General features: G+C 55.8%; 1 protein-coding gene across 2 annotated transcripts in view; it reads right to left on the bottom strand.

Annotated features, from left to right (window-relative positions):
- Window positions 1-26,564, bottom strand: part of FADS2 (fatty acid desaturase 2) — a 30,297-nt gene extending 3,733 nt beyond the window's left edge. The window contains exons 1-7 of one of the 2 annotated variants that reach the window (XM_081797989.1): window positions 26,192-26,558; window positions 18,782-18,892; window positions 16,885-17,082; window positions 16,663-16,764; window positions 12,018-12,143; window positions 4,769-4,829; window positions 4,115-4,191 (exon numbers count right to left, since the gene is read on the bottom strand). In XM_081797989.1, the coding sequence (XP_081654115.1) occupies window positions 4,115-4,191; window positions 4,769-4,829; window positions 12,018-12,143; window positions 16,663-16,764; window positions 16,885-17,082; window positions 18,782-18,892; window positions 26,192-26,398 (882 nt within the window). In that variant the 5' untranslated portion in view covers window positions 26,399-26,558. Of the gene's footprint in view, window positions 1-4,114; window positions 4,192-4,768; window positions 4,830-12,017; window positions 12,144-16,662; window positions 16,765-16,884; window positions 17,083-18,781; window positions 18,893-26,191 lie in introns of both variants that reach the window. The other variant, XM_081797990.1, reaches the window with a different exon arrangement.
- Between the last annotated feature and the right edge of the window lie 404 nt (window positions 26,565-26,968).

The raw sequence follows: 26,968 nt of genomic DNA on the forward strand, positions 1-26,968 counted from the left end.
CGCTCCATGCCCAGTTCTCCTGTCCCCTCTCCCTTCCTGCCCCTCGCTGGGGTGGCCATGGGATCCTGAGCTTGCAGGTCTTCCCTCACCTGGACAAGCACTTCCCTCGGCTGCCCTGACTGCTCCACCCTCCATGGCAAACCTCCCAGCCAGGTGCTCTGTGGCGGGTGTCCCTCTCTCCCCACCACCTCTTTGACCCGAGGCTGCGTGCCTCCACTGGGCCATAGCGGGAGCCTCCCGTTGGTCTCCTGCTCTCCCCTGGGTACCATGGCAACCAGAGCCACCTTCTTAGCCCCAATAGAAGAAGCTGCCTTTCCCACAGAGCTCAGTGGGATCAGGACGAACCCTCTCTTGGGCCACCCTGACCCAGGTTATTCCTGCCTCGGGGCCTTTGCACGGTTTCCTCCCCCCCGCCCCCCCCCATCACTTTTCCTCTCCAGAGCCTTGGCAGGGTAGTGATCCGAGAACGGGCACTGGGTCGGGCTGCCCGTGTGAGTCCCGGCTCCCCGCTGGCTCTGTGTGGTGATGTATTCAGCTGGGCCTCCGTGCCCCCATCTGCAGGCTGGGGAGAGACCTCCCACTGAAGTTGGCCATGGGTTGGCCATGTATTGCAACAGTGAGTGTAGCCCGCAAGGAAAAGCTCTGAACGACTCTAACCCAGTCCCTTTGCGCTTTGTCGCCATGGAGATCTTCCCCCCATGGGTGGTGACGCTGCCATCCTCAAAGCCCCCACTCGCCTCCTTCCCCACTAGGGGATACAGGATGAGATCCAGCCCCTGGGTAGGGCGCATGGGCCCTCCGCACGCCAGCCCGCCAACCTGGCCTCGTGCAGCCAGTCTCCCGACCCACGTGCACCCGGCCAGGCCAGGCTCTGTCACACTGCAGGGTCACTTCCATCTGGGCCTCCTGCCCACCCTCGTCTGCTTGGCAAACTCATCCTCAAGTCTGCGTGCAGTTAAGCTCCTCAAACTCCGTGAATGCCTCCTCTCTATTCGCGGGCGGAGTTGGGTGCTGGGAGCCAAAGGAGGGCCTTCGGGAGCACTGCGCCTGGAAGGACAGGCTTATAAAGATATCCCTTCAATACCGTTTGGAAGGTGACAGAAGCAAGGGGAGCATGGGGGTGGTCCTGACCTGACGTTCGAATTTAGGAAAGGCCTCCATCGGGAGATGGACACGAAATGATGGGAGACCCAGAGCAAGGCCCACAGCCCCAAGGAGGAGATACAGATTCCAGAATGATCTAGGAGGCCTGGGCAGTTGCGTTTGGGGACTGCTTAGTCGTGAGGAATCCAGGCTGGTCCCCGCATGGGTGTCGTCAGCTGAGGAGGCGAGCAGAGGGGAGCAGCTGGGAGGTCTGCGGGAAGGGAGAGTCTGGACGGGCGGCAGTGGGCCCCGGACATGACCTGGGATCCAGCGAGGGGTCTTTAAGGGGGTGGGAGAAGCAAGCATTACAAGTTCTGCTCCTACACTTCATCACATTCGCCTTCGTTTCTTTCGTGTGTGTACGTAGTACAGTAGAAAATACATGTATATCCATGGGGCCAATCTTATTTCTTTTTGTGCAGAGCCACCCATGACCCCGGAACCACTGGTCTCAGGGATAGGGTGTAAAGCATGTGCGGGGGTAATAGAGAGGTGGAGGAGAACCAGCAGAGGTGGGACTTGGAAGCTGACAGGGAGAATTTCAGGAGAGAGCGGTTTGTGGTGTCGGACGCAGAACCTCCAGGGAGGGCGGCTGAGAAGCATCTCCAGGATACGGTCACCACCAACACTGCCAGGGGGGCAAAAACCTCCCTCCTTGAGGCTCTCCGAGTGCATCAAGCCCTCTCCTCCACATGACTGGCGTCTGGGCCTGGATAAGCCCTCACTGTGGGGGGACTGTGCCGTACCCGACATGATGCTCGGCAGCATGCCGGCTGGATGCCCACCAGATGCCTGATGCCAGGAGCACCCAATCTCCCCTGCGTTGTGACAATCAAAAAGGTCTCCAGATATTGCCAACTGGCCCAAGAGAATTGCTCCTGTTGAGGACCACAGCCCCAAGCCAGGGCTGCACTTGGCACCTAAGCTCGCTGTTACCGTAAATCAGAAAAGCGCAGCGCAGGACCCACCTCTGCCCCACGCAGTCACGGACCCCTGGGGGTGGGGGACACCGGATCTTATCTTCCCTGAATCCTCAGCACCGAGCACTGACTGCAGTCAGCTGCTTCAAAGAAGGAGCCTAAGGCTGGAGGCCTATCCCTCCCACCCAGCTGGAGCCCTACTCCCCAGTAGGGTCAAGGGCAGGGCTGCCCAGACTCCCCACCACCGAGCGGGGGGCCCCGAAAGACCTAGGGGCCCTATCAGGTTTCCCTGGGTCTGCCATCTGATCCCATCCAGGCACAGTCTTATTTCCTTTCCTGTTGTCCTTATTGAGCGCTTTGTCCCTTGGGGAACAAGCACAGTAAAAAGAAAAGTATATATTTAGGCAGGAGTCATTTGCCATAAAAGTTCATTAAAATACGCCCAGCAGCACCACGAAACCCCACACAGCAGGGCTCAAACTCCTCTTCAGCTTGAGTGACTCCTTCCAGGCCCCAGGGAGCCCAGTGGAAACAGTAGTTACCATAGGCGAGAGATCTGGGCTCAAATTCCCATCATGCCCGTGTCCCTTCACTCATAAGCCAGGGTCAAATGACATAATGAGGGTGGCCGTGCTGGGACATAGTAAGTACGGATGAAAGGCTCACTTCTGGGAAAACATCGTGCCCTAGAAGTGGGTGGTACAGTTTCTACCAACACAGGACTGGCAGAGACTTCCAGAGTCCCGCTGCCTCGCTCACCCCCACACCCCTCACCCGGGGCTCCTGAGTCCCAGTCCTGGACATCAGCAGAATCAACAGGCGTGGCCCCTTCGCCCACAGTTTCAGTGAGAGAGGACAAGGCGAAGTACTTTGAAGCCCTGCAAACGCTATAGAAATATGAGGGACTGTTACTTGAGAGATTGGTAGCTGAAGTGGGGGGACAGTACAGGACACGGCCTAGGTTCTAAGGGCCTGACCCACCCCTTGGTGTCACCCTGGGCAAGTCCCCAAACCCTCAGAGTCTCAATATTTTCATTTATAAAACTGGACTAAGAAAACAAACCAACCCGTGATCCTAAGTGACCCTCCACTTGGTCTCCAGGGCAGGGGGCACCGTCCCTGTCCCCACGAACCCCACTTTGCCGCAGACTCTGCCTGTTGGTGACTACTCCATCCAGGTCATTCTGATCACCTTTTATGCCGAATCCCGCCTGCACATGCACATAAAGCCAACGACAGGGGCGTGCACCACACGCACTCTCTCTCTCTGGACACAGAATCTGGAGCTTCCGCCAAGCCTGGTGTTACAGGCTGGATCGTGTCCCCTAAAATGCACATGCTGAAGCCCTCATCCCAGGGCCTCACATGACTTTATTTGGAGATAGGGTTGTGGCCGATGGGGTCAATAGGGTGCGCTCTAGCTCACTGCAACCGGCGTTCTTAAGAAAGGGGACTCTGGACGCAGACACAGATGAATGCAGGGACAACGATCCCGAGACCCAGGCAGAAGACCCAGCCGCCCAGCAGCCAGGGACACTGGCCCGGACCAGGTCCTGCCTAACCGCCCACAGAAGGACCTATGCGGACCACACCTCGTCTTGGACTTCTGGCCTCCAGAACTCTGATGCCGCATCTCTGCGGAACAGAGCGGCCTTGCTGTGCGGGCCGAGCAATCGAATCCACCTCTCAGCTCAGCCACTGCCCGGCTGCTCTCCCTTTACCACGGGGAGCGCGGTGCGCCCCGGCCACGGGGTCTCGGGGGATGCGGGGACGCGGGAGGCAACGGCCGGGGTGGCGGACAGGCGGGCCCAATTTGGCTCTCATCACGTTGCCTGCAGGAGCTTTCTGAGGGAGCTCTGCAAAGGCCGTGGCCCCCCACTGGCCCCGCAGGGTGTGGGTACAGGGGAACGTGTAGGGATGTGGCAGAGATCCTGGCAGCCTCAGAGCAGGTCCCTTCCTGAGAGGGATCGGGCCGCCCCCCCCCCACCCCGGGGGCAGGGACCGGGAGCAACGTGCAGGCCCCCGGGGCCCACCTGTACCCCTTGACTCACCACCCAGTCTCGGCGTGAGATCATGGTCGTGATGATCTGGTACTGGAAGTACATGGGGATGAGCATTGGCGGCCCGACTGCGGGGAGAGCAGGGGCACTTAGAGGCATCCCGTCCCAGCGCGCCGGGCTGGTCAGTCAGGGGGAGCCCGGCGAGCCCTGAACGGGGAGCCCGGCGAGCCCTGAACGGGGAGCCCGGCGAGCCCTGAACTGGGGAGCCCGGCGAGCCCTGAACTGGGGAGCCCGGCGAGCCCTGAATGGGGAGCCCGGCGAGCCCTGAATGGGGAGCCCGGCGAGCCCTGAACTGGGGAGCCCGGCGAGCCCTGAACTGGGGAGCCCGGCGAGCCCTGAACTGGGGGCCCAGCTCCGCAGCTCCCAGGCAGAGGCAGCGACCTGCGCCTGAGGAGGGGCTGGGAGCACACGTCCCCCTCCCCCCTGCCGCCCCCTTTCCCTGCCCAGGGGCCCCCGAGTGTGGGACCCTGGGCCTCTGGGTCCTGTCTGCACCATGTGCCGGGAGCAGTTTACTCGGGATGGATGGCCCTTCCTGCTCAAACAGGCTCAGGGGCGATTCCTGGGTCTAAAGAGGTGGCAGGTGGTTGGGGGGGAGGACAGATGGCCATTCTGGGGTGTGGTTGGAGGGCAGCCCCCAACACTCACTCAGGAGGAAGTACTTGTGCTGGTGGTTGTAAGGCAGGTATTTGAGCTTCTTCTTGCCGTACTGAGGAGAGAGAAGAGAGGGTGAGCACCCGCCCAGGCCCCCCCGCCCGCTCTGCAGTCACCGTTCCCGTCCTGTCAGTCCACACCCTGGGCCCTCAGGCTCCTAGCTGCTCAGGCCGACACTGGCCACCATTTCCTCAGCCCCAGCTTTGTCCCATCCAGGCCTCAGCTCACGCCCTCCTCCGCCAGCCCACGAGGCTGGGGCTTCTGAAGCTGAGGCTCAGGGTCAAATCACTGCTCAAGGCCACATGAGAAATGGGCCCAGCTGGGATCTGAACCCAAGAAAGCTGACTCAGAGCCCACATGGCAGGCACCAAATAAATGTTTGTGGAGTGAATGCACAACTGAACAACTCATACGGGGTCCCACCGAGGGAGCTCCTTGGCCAGTCTCCACCCCTTTGAGAGTGAGAAAAGCTCCCGGGGCATGCTGGGGAGCTCCCCAGAGCCCGCAGGAGCCGGGAGAACACAGATTAGGGCCTGGGGAATTGTTAACAGTCACCGGGCTGGGAGCATCTACCTTCCCAGAGCCCCCTGCCAACTTTCCAAAGCTAATCACTTCTCCCAGGCAGACAGTTTTTAGTTGAGGGTGCCGGCAGGCCGGGGACCCACCCAGGGTACCCTGATGCCCAGACAGTCACAGCGAGGAAGGCCGCGCTGGGGCCTGGGCATCCTCACTGCACCAAGCCGCTCAGGCCATGCTGAGCACGAGCCTGTAGGGAAGTCACTGCCCCACGGGTCCCTGGAGCCCTTCAGTGCTAGGGTCCAGCTCTCTGCAGACCAGCCCACCTTGCTCCTTGGGGACTGAGACCATAAGATGTTGCTCAGAGAGTGACCCCCGCTCTTGCTTTCGGTGCCAAGATCTGCCAGGATCACCGGTACAGATCTTTTAGCCCCCGCGCCCCCACCCCATTCGGCACCCAAATCACTGGTTGTTAAGAGGAGCCGATGGGAACACAGGCATAAACGCTGGGGGGCTGGCCCCTGGGACACTGCCCCTCACTCGCCCTTCCCCGGGTCCAGCCCTTTGCAGGTGCTCATTCCTATTTATTGTACTCAGGAGATGGAGACACGTTACGGATGGAGAGACCCCGGATGTTGGCTAAGCCAACGCCGCTGTCTGCGGGTGGGAGCGGAGAGGGTAACGACCATCAAAATCGCAGGGAGGGCCCACGACGCCTGTAAGTTGGAGCCCTGGATGGGAAAGAAGCCCAGCTTGCCCCCAGGACCGGCGTCTTGGCACCAATGGCTGTGGTCACGGCCCATCTGGCCGAAGCACCACCAGAACCGACCCCTTTGTCCCGTGTGGCCTCTTGTGCCTTGGCAGGGGTCTCACTCATCCCCGGAAAGTGTGGCCATTGGCACAAGGATGGTCACTAAGGCCGGGGCTGAGGCTGGCCTTGGAGAGGTCCTAGTCAAGGAGGCTTCAAAGGCAGCCTTGGAAGATTTCTCAGAGGAGGGAGTAGAGGGGCACCCACTCAGTGGCCTGTCGGGGTTCCAGGGAGCATATGGCCCCTGGATCCTGCTCTAACCTCCTCCCAGAAGCCAGGAAACAGACGCACAGGCCCAGCCTCTGTGTGCAGGCTTCTCCGCCCTGAACAGGAGCCCTCCCTGCCACAGCTCTGCCCATGGGTCATCCCAGGAGGTGGCCCCAGGCCCCATGGACCCTCTCAGGCTAATTAGACTCCTGGGAAGTGAACACTAAGGGCAGCCCAGACAGGTGGGCGGACCAGAGAGTTCCCATAGAAGGACCCAGGGGCGGCTAAGCTGCTGGGGTGGGGGGAAGGGCACCAGGGGATTCATTTGAAGTTGCGTTTCCGTAGTAAGCATGCTGTTCCCATTGATTTATGGTGACCTCTGGGGAGCGACAGGTCCCACACGCTGACGCTCCCCCAGCTGCCCCTGGCCCGTGGGCACTCCTGGCCCCCACGTGGGCCCCTTCAGTGCTGCAGACTGTCCTGCAGCAGCTGCCGGGTCCCCGGCCTCTCTGTCAGGCCCTGGGGGTTCCCAGGCTCAGGGAGGCAGGCCCTCAGGATTCAGACACAATTCAGCATTTGAGCAAATTGCTCCACACACACCCTCCTCTGCCCCACCATGAGCTGTGGGTCCCCGCCTCATCCAGTGGGGGTCCGATGGGCACTTCCCGGGGCTGCTGAGGGACCGGCCGATGAGGTGGGCGTCACAGTCCTTCGGGAACAGAGCGGGGAGCTGCGGTCTCAGCAACACGCACAGCTGTGTGTGGTGACACACCGAACGGTCACTGCACGTCTGTTCCCAGCTCGGTGACCTCAGGCGGGGCAACTAACTGCAAGGCCACCTGTCGGGGTATGGCTGGCCCACAGCACCCACTTTCCTCGGAAAACCAGAGAGCACACGCTCGCTCTGACGATGCGTGGCTACCTTGCTGGCTTGGCTCTCTGCCAGCGTCTAGCCCTGTAAGTCATGGGCGCAGGGAGGGCTGGAAGAGGGCTTTAGAACGTACCGAGCTGGGGGGAGGGCTCCTGGCACCTCAATTCATCAGAAAGCTGGAGGGACCCAACAAGCCAGTTCCCTGGGGTCCAGCAGGTAGTGGCCCTGGGCAGGTTCCTGCGGGACCCAGAAGCCCCAGCTGGGAGCAAGACAGCCTGGGTTTGGGTGGTGGCACTGCCTTTTCCCGTTAGAACCTCAAGCAAGTTACTTCACGTCTCTCGGCCTTAGCCCTTCCATCCTGAAATGGGCGTGATGAGAGCCCCTGCCTCATGGTTAAGCAAAGGTGAAGTGACGTCCTGCGTGCCGGGCCTGGCACGGTGCTGGGTGCGCGGACTCGGTGAGAGTCTGCCCTCCTCCCCACACGTCCTCCCCTCCGGGAGAGTCCTCAACACACACAGGGAGAAAGCTCGGGTGGCTGTCACAGGTGAGGCTCGGGGAAGACAGAGGGTGCTTTCACTCGGGCAAGGCGGCTTGTTGTGGTCGAGAGATGAAAATGGTAGCAGACCAAGGGCTCCCTCTGACGCATTCCCAAGCGGTGGCTCACAGGGGATGCAAATCAGGGCGGAGGGAGGGGGGGCCCTGCCAACCCTGGTGGCCTGGTTTCCCGGAGGTCCCTGCCCCTTTGCCCAGGCTGGGCTGGCCCTCCTGTGCTCACTCTCTCCACAAACCCCGGACCAGGCTTGGATTGCAGGCTGAGTGCATGCCAGGGGCATGTGCAGGGGACTTTTCAGCTTTGGAACAAAATGTCTGAGGAATGACAAGGGCCTTCCTTGTCCCTTCAGGGTTGGGGGAAGGGAGCTGTCGCAAAGCCCAGTCCCCGCCTCTGGGAACCTGCAAACTCCCAGAGAGAAATGAGCTACATAGCCAGGCCAGGCATGCGTAGAATGGCAAGGCCCCGGTCCACGGGCCCTGACAGGAGGGCCCTGGTTGTTCCAAGGGAGGACTGGTCCCTTGGCTGGTTCACAAAGAAGCTTGGAGGGTTGGCTGCAGACAGGCGGTGGGGCAGGGAGAGCGTCCCAGATAGGTGGAAAGGCAGGATCTCCGGTGAGGAGGCGCAAACACTCCTGGCTTCCGAAAGCCCGCCTCAGTACCACAGGGATAATGGCCTCCCTGTCGCCCTCTGGGATGTGGCAGACAGATAAAGGGAGGGGCGAAGGCTGCCGCTGACTTCACCTCTATTTAATGCTGTTCTGGAAGCTCCAGAAGTAAGAGTGTGGAGCTATGAGAAAGAGTACCTTTTATTATTTTCAAGGATATAACTGTCTACCCAGGAAACTCAAAAAAGAACCAACTGAAAGACAACTAGGATCGCAGAGAGGCCTGAGCAGATGCCAGATGGACCTAAGTTACCCACCAAGTAGCAACAGCTTCCCGGAACATTGGAGAAACACCGATCCCAATAGCCAAAGTAGGAAAGATCCAGGATTGAACTGGAAAAGAAACACCCACGAGACATATAAAGAAAAGTATAAAACTTTTCTAAGAGGGAAAAAAAAAGAGGCTTGAGGAACTGGAGAAACAGGCCTTACTGCAAGATGGAAAGACAGAGTGTGAAGATGGTGACTTGTGCTAAGAGGGCTGCCGGCCAGTGATGAAGGGCCAGGGGCGGATGGAGGGCCGCCCAAGTCTCGCAGACGACGCCCCCGTGAGGCTGACCACCCAGCCCGGGCGCGGGGCTCAGGGGGGGACACTTTCCCGCACAGATGGGGCCATGCATCCTGATGGGGGTGCTGGGGAACCTGGCTGACTCCAGACAAATGAGAAGGACGGACACCAGCCTACCCACAGCACATGTGGCCAAAGTTAAATAATTCAAACGCGAAGCCACAAAACACTGAAAATAGTACGAGTGGAGAACTTTCTTGGGGTGCTTGGCTGGCTCACTTGGTAGAGCATGTGACTCTCGATCTCGGGGTTTTGAGTTGGAGCCCCACGTTGGGTGTAGAGACTACTTAAAAATAAAATCTTAAAAAAAAAAAAAAAGAACTTTCTAAGCACGAAAGAAATTAAAGGAATCTGCAGGAGGGGGGAAAAAGTGAATACCTCTTTCTACGTAAAACAAACAAAATCCTCCCAGAAGTCATAAATAAGACCAAAAGGCAGAGAACTCACGAGGAAAGGGATTTCGCCGCTGAGATCCCTCTACTTAATTTCTGCCTAGCTCTTTGGAGCTGGTTTGTTTACCTGAGCCTGGAGATAAGAGGCCTGGCCTCCTTGCTCTGGAGGCCAGAGGCTAGCTCAACACCCCCAAGGCCTGGCCACATGGGGCCAGGTGGGTGGCCCTGGCGTGGTGTGTGGTATGTGGGGCTGGCAGGAGACAAGGCCATCGGACCCGCTGCTGCCAGGGTCCCTCCCAGGGCGGCAGCATGCTCTCGTGGACACCGGGGCACAGCTCGACCAGGAGCCCAGCGAATATCTGGCCTTTCCCCCTACACGTGTGTTAAGAGTTGAGGATTTCCACAGGGGGGTCTTTCAAATGCTACTAGCAATGGGATAACCAGATCTCCGAAACCTCCCACCCGGCCCCAAAGCCGGCACTGAAGAGGTGTCTAGGGAGAGGAAGTGTTGGAAGAGGCTTCGCTGGCCAAGGCACAGAGCGGAGCTGGTGAGACTAGATTTCTGGTGTTAGGGACGCAGAGAACAACTGGCAGGACAGGCACCAGCTCTCCAACAGGAAGCCTCATGCAGAAAGGGAAGCCTTTGATTTCTCTCAGCAGAAGGCCCCAAGTGAATCAGCTGCATTACCTGGACACCTCTAATCAAAGCTAGCAAACTGCTTCCTAGAAGAAAGAGGCAAGCAGCACGTACTTTGGAAGGGAATATAATCCCTGCCTGGCTTCCCAAGTACTGAATGTTGGCTAATTTCCTCTGCTATTGACCATGTTGCAGAAAATCCGTGTTTCTGCTCAGATATTCTCTTGGGTGGAACTGAGATGGGAAAGACAGGGTACAAACTAGAATTGGAGGGACACGCTCTCTCCTCTCCTTGTTCCAAGTCTCGGATGCCAACATTGTCGGGAATACACCACTGGTGGGAATCCGGGACCCTTCTCCTTCCTCAATGGGCCTCGCTTGAAAGATGCTTACTGAGCCCCTCCTCTGTGCCCGGCACTGGGATGCTTACGAGCTGTACAAAAGCAACAGGATCCTCTAAACTTGGGCTTACCTCATCACCGTACTTCCAAAAGGCAAAGCATAGGTAGATTTTTTGGTAAATTAAACCCTAACATAGAGGCTGTCCCATAGGGGCTCTACTTTCTAAAAAAAAAAAAAAAAAAGCGTTTAAATGAGGACATTCTTTAAAGGTATTGGGGGTGATTTTATTAAAAAGAAATTGAGAAGTAGCAACAAGTTTCCTATCTTACAAAACAGCATGGGTTACATGATGCTACAGAAATACAATGGAGCACCAGACAGACCCAGGCAAAGGCCAAATCACTTGGACTACCAGAAAGAGGTCTGTGTTTGGTAAGGCGGCAAGTTGCAGGACAGAATGTCTAAGTTTTAATTTTGGTTTTTAAAATGAATACGTGCTGGGGTACCTGGGTGGCTCAGTCGGTTAAGTGTCTGCCTTCGGCCAGGTCGTGATCTCAGGGTCCTGGGATGGAGCCCCGCGTTGGGCTCCCTGCTCAGCCGGGGGTCTGCTTCTCCCTCTCACTCGGCCCCTCCCCCCTGCTCATTCTCCCTCTCTCTCTCAAATAAATAAATAAAATCTTTAAAAATAAATAAATAAATACAAAATGAATGTGCATATGAATATGCACATACAAGAAATCTGGAAGGAGGGCGCCTGGGTGGCTCAGTTGGTTAAGCGACTGCCTTCGGCTCAGGTCATGATCCTGGAGTCCCGGGATCGAGTCCCACATCGGGCTCCCTGCTCAGCGGGGGGTCTGCTTCTCCCTCTGACCCTCTTCCCTCTCGTGCTCTGTCTCTCATTCTCTCTCTCAAATAAATAAATAAAATCTTTAAAAAAAAAAAAAAGAAATCTGGAAGGATTTATGTACCATGTTTTCATCAGTGGCTCTCCTCAGGGGTAAGATCTTTGGGGCAAAGGGGGATGATGGAGGGAATAGGAGATTCACTTTGTGATTTTGTGTATTTCTAGTAATATTTAACTGCTTGTCACAGGTAAATTCTATATTTCTACTAAAAATTGAACTAACAGAAAAATAAGGCAGTGTGCTAGAGCGGAAGGAAATGACCTCACTCTCAGATCCAGGGCCTCATCCTAGACTAGCCACTAAATTATAGGATCCTGAACACATCCCCTCCTTCCCCGGAGCCTCCCTTTGTCACATCTGGTGAAGCAGGTTGGACCAGACTACGCTGAGGTCCCTCTCAGCATCGAGGACTGTGACTCTCCCAATAAGGTTTCCTTGAGCTGGTGTTTGGGGACCACGCTCGAGCCCCGGACCTGCGCCTGCCTGCTGAACTGGGACCAGAGTTCCCTGGCCCCCAGGAAGAAACAAGCCCGGAAATGTTCTTCCCCAACCCATGGCAGGGAGAGAGGCCTCTAACGCTGATAAGGAGCTGGTTCATTATTCATACATGAGGCCATTCCATCAAAATTCCAGCTTGAATAATTCAGGGCGTCCAGGAAGGGTTTCCAAGTAAACATCAGGGGCAGATGTGTTTGGACGGCTATCCAACCTCCAGGACTCCTTCTCTGGTTTCAGCTCAGGTCAAACACTTCCCACATCAACACTGACCCTTCATCATACCTCAACGGGCTGCGATTCGCCCAGGACGAGCACGTGCAGCATGTTCACATCGGGATCCTTGCCGAAGATGTTGGGCTTGGCGTGATGTTGGAAGTGGCGATGGTTCCACCAGTTGGCGGAGGCACCCTGGGGGGGGAAATGGGGTGAGCAGCACCGAGACTCAGAACCAACTTCGCCATCACACCCGGGGCCTCGGGCCCCCGAGCCTCCGAAAACAGCCCTGCCAGTACTGAGTCCAGAGTGCCGGCCAGCCCTGAGGCCAGGACTTGTGAATGGAGCCAAGCCAGGCCGTCCCTCCATGTTTCCCCATCCCCCACAGCAACGGCGGCGAGGCCAGCTGGTGCCAGGGTGCATGGCGAGCACCTGGGCTGGTGTGGGGCGGCCTCTGCCCTCTGCCAGCACCAGGTGTGAGCCCCCACACCCCTCAGCCTCCGCACGTCCCCCGAGTGCCGTGTTATACAAAGAGAAACACTTCTGTTTCAGGAACGGTAAGAGGGGATCTCTACTACATGGCCCAGGATTCTACTCCTAGGTGTGTACCCAAGAGAAATGAAAACATGGCCACGCAAAATCGTACAGCAACATTCCCATTACTCAAAATGACCAACAGGTGGAAACTGTGTGGCCATACCACGGAAAGGTGGGAAGCACCTGCTACAACGTGGACGAAACTTGAAAACATCCTGCTGAGTGAACGAAGCCAGACACAAAGGACCACATACGTGATTCCATTTATAGGAAATGTCCAGACTAGAGAATCTAGAGATAGAAAGGTTAGTGGCTGCCCAGGGTTAGGGTTGGGGACGCGTGGGAGGGATGAGGGGCTTGGGAGGCGGCAGCTAAGAGGTGTGAGGTTTCTTTTGGGGATGATGAAGATGTTCCCAAGTCGATTGTGATGATGGTTGCATAAATCTGTGAATATTCTATAAGCAGTTGGCAAGAGACAGCCCAACAGCCCGATCAGTTGCTGCCCTGAGCGGTGAGGACTCAGTGAGGTCCCACCCGGAAGGCCAAAGGAAGGCTTAATAAGCCATCGCTAACAGGAACAGGGAAGAGCTCCCAGGTTCTAACATGAAAATATAAAACCACGATTCTAGGAGACAGGAAGCATTGCCTAAGTATTTATTTCAAAGTCACAAAGCTCTGTCTCACCAACTCAAGCTCTCGACACAGTTTGGAGGCATGCCTCTCCCCACAGTTGCCCTGTGGCCCATAGAAGGAAATGGGACCCTTCCAACTCCTCACTCTTTACTGGTGAACTACTGCTGGATCAATCAACCCTTGGGCCCAGGGTCTGGCCATCCACAAGAAGGACTAACTGCTAAAACAAATATTTTACTTGGAAGATCCTTTTGGCACAAACAAGGTCTCTGGACACGGAGAGGCCTGGGCGGGCACAGGTTTGGCCTTTGCCTGTAAGCACGTGGGTCTCAAAACCCATCAAAGCGGGAAAAAAAAATGTCAGTGAGTGAGGGCTCAGAGGACTGAGGACTCAGATGACACGTTCACCTTTCCAGCCGGAAGGAACCCCACTCCTGGGAAAGGTCACATGGAAAGTCCCCAGCACAAAGACATTGAGGAGCAAGTCATGTTAAGAGTGGGCAGATGTTTAGAATACACCGACCCAGGGATGTTTGTGGAATAAATGAAGGAAGGAAAGAGAGATGAGCTGGGAACACCCCGGCAACGAGTCAGCGAAGGGAGTTCTCTTCCATTTCCATTCTTCACTAGGCAGAGCCCTACTTAGTCTTCCCACCCAGAAGCCCTGCCTGCCCTGGGATGAGGAGCAGCCCTGCGGATGAAGCGGAGATCCAGAGGCAAGCCCTTGGCCTGGCAAGGGAGAGTAGGGCACCCCAGCACACTGAGATGGGGCGGGGAAAGACAAGCAAAACTGGGGGAGGGGAGGGGGCCAGGCAGAGTGAGAGTGAGGGGTGCCTTCCTGACAGAGGGAAGAGGTTGGGCGAGGTCCCCTTGGTTGAGCCGAAAACCCAGGATCGCAGCCAAAAGTCCTGGGCTAAACCCTATCAGAGCCTGAGGGAAATCGAAAAATGTGTACTCCTGGCTTGAATGGTCACAAAGGCATCAACAACAGTTTCCGAATCGACTTTTTAGTTTGTCTCATTTTCAAATGAGAGAATTGCCAAGTTGGAGGACTTTTCTCCACCAAGTGACAATCTTAATTCAAAAATTAAAAAAAAAAAATTTTTTTTTTAGGGCGGGAGGGGCAGGGGGAAAGGGAGAGAGAGACTCTCAAGCAGACTCCCCACCCAGCACGGAGCCCAACATGGGACTCAATCTCCTGATCCTGAGATCATGACCTGAGCTGAAACCAAGAGTCAGACGCTTAACCGACTAAGCCATCCAGGCGCCCCTTAAATAATTTTTAACTAACTTAAACCAAAGTAAAATAATAATAAATTCTGTTTTGGTACAAATAATATACTTTCCCTTAATGTTGGGACCTTTAATACGTCCAGCTTCCCAACTCTTAAATATTTCTCAACTACTTTAATGTTCTGAGGAAAAAGACCAACTAACCATTAAAAAAAGAATACATACAAACACGTATATAGGGTCACAGATTTTTTCCTTTTGCCTCAGGTTCCAATATGGCCCAGCACAGTCCTGATCTTTATTTAAAATGTTGCTATTTTGTTCACTGTAGATTTTCCTTGCCATTAATTTTGTTTTTTTAAAACCTATGTTAAAATGTTCTTCATCTTGATTACTGAGTCCTTAAGTGTCCCCTTAAATTTTGTGCCCGAGGCAAGTACCTCACTTGCCTTGCCCTAGTCCTGGCCCTGGTGGCCCGAGATGATGTAGTGGAAAAGTTGGCGGTCTCCTGGTCTCCGTCTCCAGATGCGGAGTCTGGAGGGTGCTGACCTTGCCGTGTGCATTTTATCCTAAGTGCAATGCCGAACACTTAAAGGGTTTTTAACAGAGGTGTGATGACTCAGAACTCTTTGTACAAGACCATCCTCTGAAAGACCTGTCCGCCGGAATAGCCCGCAAGTCGGGATGGGGAGAGTCCACTCTGGAATCCCGCAGCTGCTCAGGCTGCTGGTAGGAAGCAGGTCCCAGCCCCTCGAGGCGCCTGGCACCCCGTTCTCTGCTCCGCACCAACTTGTGCTATAGGACGCTCGAGGTGGCAGGGCACCTGGGGACCTCCCTGCAGCCAGCCCCCTTTTTTCCCAGCAAAGGGAAACCAAGAGAGCAGATGGATCTACAAGACTCGTCTGCAGCCATGTGACTATGGGGTACCAGACTGGTTTCAGCCAAGCTGTGAGGCCCCAGGCTCTGGGGCACCCTGGGGTGAGCTGCATAACTGTGCCCCCCCGGCCTACACATGGCAAGAAGGACACAGCAAAGCAGAGAACTGGCCAGCCATGAGTGCAGCCCCCGTCTCTGACCTCTAACCTCCGGGCCCAAGTACCCCATCTTCCCCCTATCCCAGAGTTCTGATGTCATTAACCCACGTTCTCCATGGAGGCCAGTCCTCTGTCCTGGCCTCGTCCTCCGTCTGACACGAGAGCTGCGCTCCAAGGCCCTGCAAAAACTGAGGGACGTGAGGCAGGAAAGGTCCTCCCGGCTCCCACCCAGAATCTGGATACAGGACACAGCCCATCTTTGTTAAGCGGTTGGGGATAACGTGGGTTGGGAGTGAGATGTTACTTTCCAATACTGAGGAGGGTTTTATCCAGCAGACAAGAGTATGAAATGAAACAAAGCGCTCTACTATGCACACCCGCTCCCTTCAGCCCTGAATTTCTGGACAGAAACCAGGTTCTCAGGCCGCCTCAGGCTCAGGGCCAGGCAAGCTGCGAGGGAACTGGTTCCTAGTTCAGCGCTGGTTCACCCCCAACCAGATCCGGGGCCCGAAAGCCATGGGCTCTCCGCGGTCTGGGTCGTGGGGGGATATGCTTAACCCAGACAGGTAGCTCTTCCCAAGCCAGAGTGAGGCAGGGTGGGATTCTTTAGGACCCAGCCTTTCTTAGGAAGCAGCTGGGTGCTTCTGGGAAAGGGCCGAGTCGGGGATGATCTGTTTCAGAACGAGCCAGCAAGGACTTATTTCCAAAACCAAGGAGATAAGCCAATCGGACGAGTCCAAGGTCGCTGGCAAGTCCAGCCTGTCTTCTGACGAACTTGCCTCGCTGTAACGCTTTGCGGGGCGACCTCCTCAGCGGCAGGAGGGAGAGACAGAAACTATTTCCCCACGAGCCTTAAATACAACTCTGGTCCTGTGGCTCAGCTGATCACTGTGCTCTTTCATGTCCCTTATTGTCACTTCCGTGACAATATCTCTCTTTCAGACTAAGAGGGACATATTAGAAAAGTTTTTAGATAACTAGTAAGCAATATCATCAATATCATCAACTGAGTCAATGTACAAAGGCAGCGCGTGCCTGTCCTCATAACCAGCACGCTGCTTTTGCTGGTTGATTTGATACGGAGACAGGCCTGGGAAGGTCAGAGGAGGGGAGGATTCGAGAAACCCAGCAGGGCGGTCTGGCTCCCCTGTGCACCCGCGGTGTTACCCTGCGGCCACAGACACTGACCCGAGAGGAGACTTGGCCCCAGGCAAAGTAAGCCAGGGCCGAGCCAGCCGCTAATTGATGGGCAGATGCCCAGGGCTGCCGGTATTTACCTTTAAGTGGCCAATGATGAACTTGTGGACAACGTGGTTCCATGCGGACTTCTTGAAGACAGACAGGTGGCCATAATCATGTTGCAGCCATCCAGCTTGGGCCTGGGGAAAGAGATGCTTTCACAGAGCCAGCTTTCAAGCGTCCCCAGCCTCTGCGAGCTAAGGGGGTGGGGGGGGTTAGGGTGGGGGCTTTAGGCGTCCGGTGAGGGCGCCCCACCTCACCTGAGAGGTAGCAAGGACAAAGGCCGTGATGATGGTTGGAATCCAGCCATTGCCAAAGTAAAAGATGATGAACCAGGCAATGCTCTCCATGACGATGATGTGGGCCAGGAGAAGGAGGAAGAACAGGTGGTTACTCTTGAACAGGTTCATGTTCTCGGCGGCCTTCCTCAGGGCCCGGAAGTCCTCGGTGATCTGGGGCTGTTGAGCAAGGGCACAGGGCAAGTGTCGGCCACCTAGCTGCACCGGAGGGGACCAACGTCTTCTTGCCAGGAGAAGCGGTGGCAAGAGGGGCCACTCCACAGGCCCGTGACCCGAGGGAGCCCGGCCACCGCGCATCATGCCCGCCACACCTGCCTGGGCCTCCATAGCCCTGAGGACTGCACATTTGGCCCCAGCCAGGTAGGTGGCAGAGAAAGGATTCGACTCAAAAGCCGGTGTTTTTTCGTTCACAGTGGCATTACTCCCAAGGCACGAGGCAGAAACAACCCAACTGGCCATCAATGGATGCATGGCTAAAGAGAATGTGGTCTATCCGCACAATGGAATACTATTCAGCCTCGAAGAGGAAGGAGAGTCCTACTCCCGCTACCGCAGGGATGAACCTTGCAGACCCCGGGCTCCGTGAAATTAAGCCAGACACCATAGGACAAATACTGTATGATCCCATGTACCCGAGCTACCCAGAGCAGGCAAATCACAGACAGGAAGTGGAGTAGTGTTTACCGGGGCTGCAGGGAGGGGGGATGTTTAATGGGGAGTTAATGTTTAATGGGAACAGTTATAATTTGGGGTGATGAATAAGTTCTGGAAGTGGATGGTGGTAAAGGTTGCCTAACAATGTGAATGTGCTCTCCCAAGCCACTGAACTATGCAACTAAAACTGGCTAAAATGGTAAAATTTGTGCTATGTATACCACACACACACACACACACACACACAGAGCTCGCACTTTTCCACTACCCAACCCTGCCCCCACTTGCTCTGGGCACTCTGTCGAGGGGGTTGTGGTGGGGGACACAAGACTGCCAGACGACATCCCTGCCCCTAGAGAGCTCAGGGAGGCGGGACCACTGGGTGGGCCTTGGGGATGTGGGGCTGGGGAGGCCAAGGTGGAGTCGGGGGCAGCTCTGGAGACATGAGCACAGCTGGGAGAAAGAAAGCAGCTGGGAGGCAGGGGTCAGGCAGGTGGGGGGAAGAGGGCGCTTTGAAAGGGTAGACAGGGTGCCATGTGGGTGGAGGAAGCCAGGTTTGGGAGCCCGGGTGATAAGTGGCAAAGGATCTTGAAGAGTGGTGAACACCCGTTTAAGTAGGAAAAGTGGGGAAACCAGGTAGGGGCCAAAGAAGGCAGGGTCAGGAAGGAGGAAGCCCACAGGACACCAAAGAGAGGAGAGAAGCTGCCTGCCTACAGGGGGGCTGGGGAGGGCGGAGGATGGAGCCATGGGTGAAGGAAGCAGGATGGAAACCCAGGTCAGCTCCAGGGAGGGGTGAAGACAATTTCCCCCTTCAGCCCTGGGGAGAAAGGGAGGGGCAGAGATGGGGAGAGCCAGGGGGAGGGGCACATGGAATGGGCTGGATTTCCCAGGGAAGGAGAAAGAGAAAACGGTGGGAGAACTGGACCAGAAGAGAAGACCCTGGGCCCAGCCTAACTCTATTGACACCATGGACATGAAGAGGCTGGGAAAGAATCACTCCAAGGTAAGGGGCCAGCCTAGGCTGGCAGCAAGAGGAAGAGGCTCACTGCAGAATCTCAGAGTCCTGCCTAACCCCAGGCATTGGGCGGTGGCTCCCCTGGACTGGCATTAAGGTCCCTTGGCCCACACCTGGCACTCTGTCTTTAGGCGGGCACCCCTTCTCCCTGCAAACCCTCCCCTCCTTCCTTGGTCTGGGCACACTCACGTTCTTGCCATGGTCCTGGCTGGGCTCCTCTGGAGCCAGCTCTCCAATCAGCAGAGGCTTCATGAACTTGCGCACGAAATCAAGGTCACGGTGGAAGGCGAGGAAGGCATCCTAGGGAGCAGGGAAGCAGGTGGTAAGTGGGAGACCTCAACCCAGGGAGGGCAGGGCTCACCAGCAGCCGCTCTCCATGTCCCCACTTGGGACACCGATCAAGGCCTCCCGGGACCTGGCCCCAAATGCTCTCTCCTGCCTCATCTCGGCGGATCCCAGTGCCCGGCCAAACCAGCGCTACCCCTGGATCTCCACCCTCAGCTCACCAAGGGTGTGTGCAGACATTCAGGATGCCTCCGGGCGAGTCAGAAAAATGTACCCCTGCAGGGAGATGCACGGACTGGGCAGGGCAGGGCACCCAGGAAACCACACGACCTGCCACCCCATGCACATGGTTTACAGCGAAAAGCACAGGGCTGGAGCCCACTACAGCACAGAAAATGTGCTTGGGAGATCACGTCAAGCCAAAACCAAATACAAAACTAGGTAAAAAACATGTCTGAAAAAAGCTTTTTCATAATTAGAAAAAGCATGAAAATAATTACGAAAAAGATAAAGCCCTAAACAGCAATGTGTTAAAATAGCGGCATTATGCCTTGCTTTATTTTATTACTTCTCAAACTTTCTCTAACACTGCTCTATTACTGCTTTTAAAATTTTAAAAATAGGGGCGCCTGAGTGGCTCAGTCGGTTAAGCATCTGCCTTCAGTTCAGGTCATGATCCCAGGGTCCTGAGATCGAACCCCATGTCGGGGCTCCCTGCTGGGCAGGGAGTCTGCTTCTCCCTCTCCCCTCCCCCCTGCTCATGCTTGCTCTCTCTCTCGAATAAATAAAATCTTTAAAAAATATTTATTTAAAATATTATATAATAATATTATTATTGTAGGGGGGCCTGGGTGGCTCAGCTGGTTGGGCATCTGCCTTTGGCTCAGGTCATGATCTCGGGGTTCTGGGATTGAGCCCCACATTGGGCTCCCTGCTCTGTGGGGAGTCTGCTTCTCCTTTTCCCTCTGCCTGCTGCTCCCCATGTTTGTACTCTCTCTCTGTCAAATAAATAAATAAATAATCTTAAAAAAATTATTATTGTAATTCCAATTACAAAGTTATAATGTGCTCGATTTGGGCAAATTTAGAGAATGTACAGAAGAATAAAGAGGAAAATAAATACCACCCAGAGAGCGACCACCGTTGCTAATATTTTAGCTTGTTTCTCTCCAGATTCTTTTCTATATGCGTTATGTAAATTATTACATAAATCATCTCATAACCAACATGGCATTTCCATTAGGCATCATGGGCTACGATATGATGACTCAGTGGCAAACATTTACCCAGCAGTAAGCCAAACTTTCACACATTGCAGGGCAGAGGACGAAGTCAAATGACACCACGAGAAACCATGAGAAACATCAACGTAGTTGGGGGTGGGAAGTGTGTGTGTGTGTGTGTGTGTGTGTGTGTGTGTGTGTGTTTGTGTTGGGAGGGGGTGTTTAGCTTTTAAAAAACTGAAAAAGATAAAACAAAAAAGATTATAAAAAAGGCAATGCTTGATTTGAAAGGCTCCTATTTGGAGGGGGAAAATAAATAAAGACCCAGCCGTTCCACAGGACATTTTTGGGGTTGAATGAGAAAATTTGAATATGGACCACATATCTGGTCATAGGAAGGACTTACTATTCATTTTCTTAATCGCAAAGAAGGTTTTGTGATGATGTTAGACCATGTCCCCATTCTTAGGAGCAGGTGGTGAAGAACTGAGGGACGAGGTGGCTCATTTCTCAGCCAGCACCCGCTGCCCTACCCCACCCCACCCCCAGGTCCAGGTCATGCCCTCAAGCCCCCACCTGGGCTGGGGAACTTGGTGGAGCAGACAGACAGACAGACAGACTCCTGTCCTGACCCAGGCCATTCCTTGGCCATTTCCAGAGGGCTCTCAGGTGGCCTCTCACCCCCCCAAGTGACAGGGAGGGAGCCAGGAGCCTTGTTTACGCTCCCTCCCCCAAGGCTGAGCACCCTGTTGTATAGATGAAGACACCGGAGCACAAGAAGGGGACATCCTCTGCTCCAAGCACAGAGCCAGGATCAAACCCAGGTTCACCTGACTCAGGGACTGCTGCACCACATCCCTCCTGCCCGTCGAGGAAGCCAAGTGCCGTTAGATTGTCTGGCCGTCCCTGGTAGATCTGACGGCTTTCTGAGCAGACCAGGTGAAGACCACCTGTGAACCCACCAAACTCATGCTAATGCCACGGCCTTTGCACGGCGCTTCCTTCTGCCTGGGACCCCTGCTCCCATGGTGCCCCGTGGCCTGCTTTTCCCAACCAGCCCTCAGCCCCACACTCTCTCTTGGACATTGCCCTGTTTTGCCTTCTTCATAACAGTTACAAATTCACAAGCTGTATTACTTCCATATATGTCATTCTCCCCCCGCGAGACTATGGTGAGCTCCACAAGGGAAGGGCCACAGCCGTCTTGTTCACTGCAACCCCAAGGCTTATGACCACGCTTAAGAGGGGCTCACAAGTGAATGTGAGGGCCCAGGATCCCACAGCTCTGCCGCCTCGAACCCCAGGAAACTTTCCCACTCTGCAGTCATGTTCAGACCCTTCTCGCGCTGTTTTGTGCAACTGGCTCATGCTTCTAAGACACTAGAACTCTTCACCCTCTCCCGCCCCAGTCTGGTGGTTGCAGAGTTGCCACATGCTGAGACATGTAGGCTAGCCACTGAGCTACACTTAGGTGTACGTAAGCGCTAACCTTTACCAAACTCTAAGGCAGGTCCTATTTTAGAGACAAGAAAAGAGACTGAGGGAGGCGAAGCTGGAGCCTGCAGTCACATTGCAGGTGTGCCTACTTCTAGAGTTTTCCAAAGCTCATACACACGCCTCAATCAAAACACGCTTCCTCCCCGCTGAGAGTTGAACACTTTTTGTGTCTTCCCCTTCAAAGTGTCACGGAGGGACCTCACACTCCTACAGAAGGTTCCCAGTAACTGTTGGGTTATAGAAGGGTCTGGCTGGTGCTAGGGACGTCACCAGGCAAGGCAAGAAGGGGCCAATCCAAACGTTGACTTTGGGAACAAGAATTGGAACCAGAATCTGTCCTCACTTGTCAGGAAGAGAAGCCAACGGCTTTCCAGGAGGGCCTGAGACAAGGGTGAAGAGAAAAGAGCAGCAACAGCTTGAGAGCAGACCGGACCTGTCCTCAGGCGGGCAGGTGTGTGGGCTGCAGGGTGGGGAGGGCAGGCTGCGGGAGGAAGGGCCAGAGATTCCAAAATGGAAGATACCGTATGCCACGCACTTCTGCTTCCGCCACCCCCCAGCGCCAACGCCAGCCAACTTCTGCATGAAGACACCTTCCCTGGCCCAACTCCACTCAGGGTAGAGCTGGTGGCTCCTACCACACCGAGGGTTGGGGGCCATGATTTGTTTCCGGCTGTGCCCACCTTCTCTGCAGAGCAGAGCTAGTCTCCAGGCCAGCCTCATACACCTGGGCACTGAGCCTGGACCCAGGAAACATGGGAGGAGCAAACTCAGGGCATTCCTTGTCGCAGGTAGCAGCCCTGGGGACCGGGACTCCGCAGGACAAGGGGTTAAAGAGGGAGAAGCTGAGGAAGTACCCTGGGTTCTCAGCTAGAGAGAGAGTCACTGACGCCCTTCCCACGGTGGAGCCCCTGGACCGTGGCGCATCCCAGGGAAAGAGGCTGTTGCCCGAGCTCTGTGACCAGAGCGCCCTCAGTGAGAGCATCTCAGCTGATGTCTGGCACACGCAAGGCCCCGGGGTGGGAAGGGCACATCTACACAGAAGGTAGGCGCAAGTGACAGCAGAGGAAACCCACAGGGCCTGAGAGGATTCTCACAAAGGGTAAGCAATGGGAGGATGCTTCGCTGGGTGCTTGCCTGAGGCTGCGGTCGGGGGGGGGGGGCCAGCCTGCCCTGCCCAGATTCAGCTCAGGAGGTACAGCTGCCTTCTGGGCAAAAACAGAGGAGCGATTTCATGCGCTGTCAACACCTTTTCCTCTGGTGAAAATGGGGACACTCAACATTTCTTCACACTCTGTTGGTGGTCTACTTAACTGCCTACTCTGGGTGCTGGGGACATGCACATACGTGCACAGGAGGCTAAGGGACACCCAGTAAGGATCCCTCACACCTGTAGGGCGTCCTGAGGGTGAAAGAGTGAAGTTATGCACAGCCCATTGGAAGGCAACAACCTCCCATTTCACAGACGTGTGAAAGCAAAGTTCACAGGAAATGCCTCGCTTAGGAATTCCTAAAGCAGGGATGCAAGCCTAGGTCCTCTGACTCCGAATACCACCACCCTCCTGCCCTGTCTAAAGGAGGTCAGAGATCGTGCCATTTTCAATCCGTTGCCTTTTCATAAGAACAACATAGGAGCAGGTTCACCAATGGAAAGAACCCTGACCACTTCTCGCCTTCCCTGGGTTCTAAGAGGCGACTGATGCAGATGGGGCAGGAAAAGCTGGAGACAAGGCAGGAGGTGGGGAGCTGGTGCCTAGAAGGAGAGGGTCCAGCGTCAAGTCCCAGCTTGAGAGGAAGGGAGAGAAACAAACCCACCAGATGTGGTCATTGTCTGAATTGTTCATCTTAATGCCCGGGGGCCCAGCTCAGAGCCGAGGAGACACCGAATAAATGTGTGATGAATTGCAGCTAAAGATTAAAAGCCCCAAGTGGGGAAAGTTCTGCAGTGGTGGGTGGTGGGCCTCTGCCTTGAAGAGCAGACATCCTTGGGACTCGGGGTGTTCCTTTTCCCACAGCAAGGTGGAGAGCAAAGGAGTGCCAGAGGGCAGGGGAGGTGGAATAGGAAGGGAGAGACGGAGAGAGGTGGGCCTGGAGGACTCCGTAATGACAGATCTTGAGCTTAGGGGCTGAGTGCTACCACTGGAGCAAGGTTTTCAAACTTGAGCAAGGTTTTTAAACCTAAGAACAATGAGAGATACCTACAGGTCTGATCCGAGGGCCAGCTGCACTAACATGCATGAATGTGCTCTGTGAGTTGCAAAAATTAAGCACCTGTATTCTTACAGGCAAGGCCAAATTCTTCCTTCTGCAGAAGCACCAAATGACAACTGCCCTTGGCTAGGTCACTCTTTGGGGAAGAGGTGATCTTGACTTCTGAGGCCCTTTCTTCAGAAACAGGAAAATCCCTTATAGAGGCCCTGAATTGTCCCAAGAATGGCTTCTTGGACTTTCGGCCTCTTCGGAGGATGTTACTGCACCATGATCGGCTCAAAACAGTGCGCTGAGTGCTCCAGGGGATCCGAAATCTTATCTGCTGACCCGTCCCTCCCCAACTTGCATGGCCCTAATACTCTGTCTGTCCCAAGCTCTAAGGAAGAAGTCTGTGCTCTGAGGGGCAAAGCCACCGCTCAACAGCCCAAGACCAAGGGTCTCTTGATTCCTAGCCTATTCCTACCTTCCAGAATCCTCTTCCTATACACCCCGTGCTGCCCATGGCCTTTCCCCACCCTGGTCCCAGGCAACGAAGAGAGGAGAACCCAGTTGCCCACTCCACGTTACACCACTATATCCCCACTTAGAACATGCCAGGCCCTAAAAGCCTCATCTTAGAAGGCGGTAAGCTTCGAGGATAAGGATTTCGCAATGCGTTAACACAACACATAAAACTGGCGTAGATTTCAACATTTTTTTTACCTAATTCCTTGTTGCTTACTTTACATAATCCTCATCTTCTCTCACTTGCCTGACCAGTGACAAGAAGCAAGGTTTCTAGTGCTTACTCACAGCTTACGACGCGCTTCGCCGCACAGTATATATTTTTCCACATAAGAGAATATAGTTAATGGTGGGAAGACCTCGACCAGGAGGCAGGTCTTTTATTTGAGAATTGCCCTTACCCAGCTCCCGCAAACAGGGGCGGGAAGGGCCACGTGACATAACACAGATGGTCTGAAAACCTTATGCCCACTAAGTTATGATTAGCGGCACAGCCCCCAGGGCTGAAGCAGTGTTGACAAGCAGGTAAAACCGGACGGGCCCAAAAGCTGTAGGCACCATCTCTTGTTGACCATCTTCTTGAGCTCACATATATGCCCGGACCCTGCTCCCCAAAGCCATAAGCCATTCACAGCCTAGATTATAACTGCCTGGGTAGGCCTATCCCAAGGAGACTTGGAAAAGGTAGGGAGATCAAAAGTTCCACGGACTGACAGGGGCCCAGACAGCTAGGACAGCAAAAGCCCCCAACTGGTCAGCATGCTAGGCGTCCAGGTGCCACGATCTAGGTATCTCTCCCGATCTAGCTATCTCTCCTGTGGCCTCTCCCCTATTCACCCTTCCCAAGTAGCCTCTGACTCGCTGCCGCCGAGAGGCCCCTTTCTTCCCTCCTTGACTCTCTTGGGTTCCCTCTCTGCCACTGGAGTTCCTCTGGGCTCCAGCAGCACTCTAAAGAAATGCAAGGATTGCAGACTCGGGGATCAGGAGGTGCCAAAGGGACAGCCACACCTCTGCTGTGGGTAAGATGGGCCGCTCTGGCTCTGGGCCCAATACCTTGGGCTCCCAATACCTTTGGGAGTGCAGATGAGGGAAGGGCATTCCTGGCAGGATTTAGAGACAGAGGACCATTGAGTAGTTGAGAAGTCTGAGAGTAACTCTGGCCCAGCTGGACCTGTTGCCAAACCAGCGTAGGGCTGCTAAATCCACACTGCTCCAAGCCGCTCTCGACCTGGGCTTTGCAAACTCTCCTTCCAATTCCCGACCCCGGTGCCCAAGAACCGACCCTTTAGGGGGTGGGTCCTGGTAGTCCTTGCAAGCCTGAGAACAGGAGCTCCCGGGGCGGTCTCTCCGTGGCAGCCATTGCGGACCTTCTCAGAGCAGGAGCAAGCCCGGCGGGGACAGGCCTTTTCCTTCCTCACCCCCTACTCTGGCTGGAGAGTGAGGGACGTGCGCTGAATCCCACACCTGGCTCCTCTCCCGCTCCGATCCTCGGCGCCCAGAAGCGGCCATCTTCCGAGCTGGGGATGCCAAACTCCTAGGGCCCGAGGGCCCGCTTTGGGGAGTACCTGGCTCCTTGTGAACCCGGCGGAAGGACGCGGGAGGCGTGTGTCCTTAGCGCGCTCGGTAGACCCGGTTCCCCACCGCTTGGATCTGCACCGCGCTGCTGCCTCCCGGGCTCCAAAATCCGACCCCCATAGCCAGGTGGCCCCGCTGTCCTAAAGGATGAGGATTTGGGGCGGAGAACGAGCGCAGTAGGCACACTTTCCTTGCCTCCTGGACGCTCCATTCAGCGCTGAAGGTCTGGTTTGGAGCCCTGGGATCCCTGGCTCCTGACTCCCGCCTGCAGAAGAGAAAGGCGGCAGGAGAGCCCCCACACCCTTACCGTAGCATCCTCCCCCGCGTAGTGCCCGATGACCCGCTGGCCCCCTGGGTGCCGGCTGGACCATTTGGTGATGTTGTAGACCTTGCGGTCGATGACGAGCCACTTGTCCGTGCGCAGGTTGTGCTTCTGAATCTCCTCCCAGCTGAAGGTGGCCATGGGCGCCTCGCGCTCGGTGGCCCCCTCGCCCTGGTTCCCCCCTTTCCCCATGCTGCCTGCTGACCGGGATGCCCCGTGCACTGTGGCCTCCACGCCCGCAGCTCGAGTGTGCGGCCCGGGCCCTCCTCCCTTTCGGCTTTTGTCTTCTCCTACTCCTCCTCCCGCCGCGCCCTTCCCCCAGCCTCCTTGCCCGCGCTCGGGAGTCACCCCTGCCTTCCCTCTGACTATCCCCGGCTACCCAGTGCCCCCAAGCGGTGTCTTTGCTCCGCCCCGCCCTCCGCCCGCCAGCCAGCCCGCAGTGGACTTCTGCCTCCAGGAAAAACTCCGGGGTCGTTCAGGACCCGGACGCCTCTTCCGCCCGCCCCTTCGGCTCCCCCCGCCCGCGGCTCCGCATCCTCCCGCGTTCCCCGCCGCCCTGGTTTCCACAGTGATCAGCAGAGCGCCTGCACCAATCCGGGCGCGTCGCCCCGCCTGCCATTGGCCCAGGAGGATCTTTCGAAGGCCAGCGGGCTGGAGCGGTGGTCCCCGGCTCCCCCGCCCGCGCGCCGGCGCTGAGTCGAGCCCAGCCGCGAGGCCGCTACGTGGCCGACCTCCCCCGCCCCCCCGCCCCCCCCCGCCCCT

Source organism: Leptonychotes weddellii, chromosome 11 (assembly GCF_054177405.1).
Source record: "Leptonychotes weddellii isolate Sample4059 chromosome 11, ASM5417740v2, whole genome shotgun sequence".
NCBI lineage: Eukaryota > Metazoa > Chordata > Mammalia > Carnivora > Phocidae > Leptonychotes > Leptonychotes weddellii.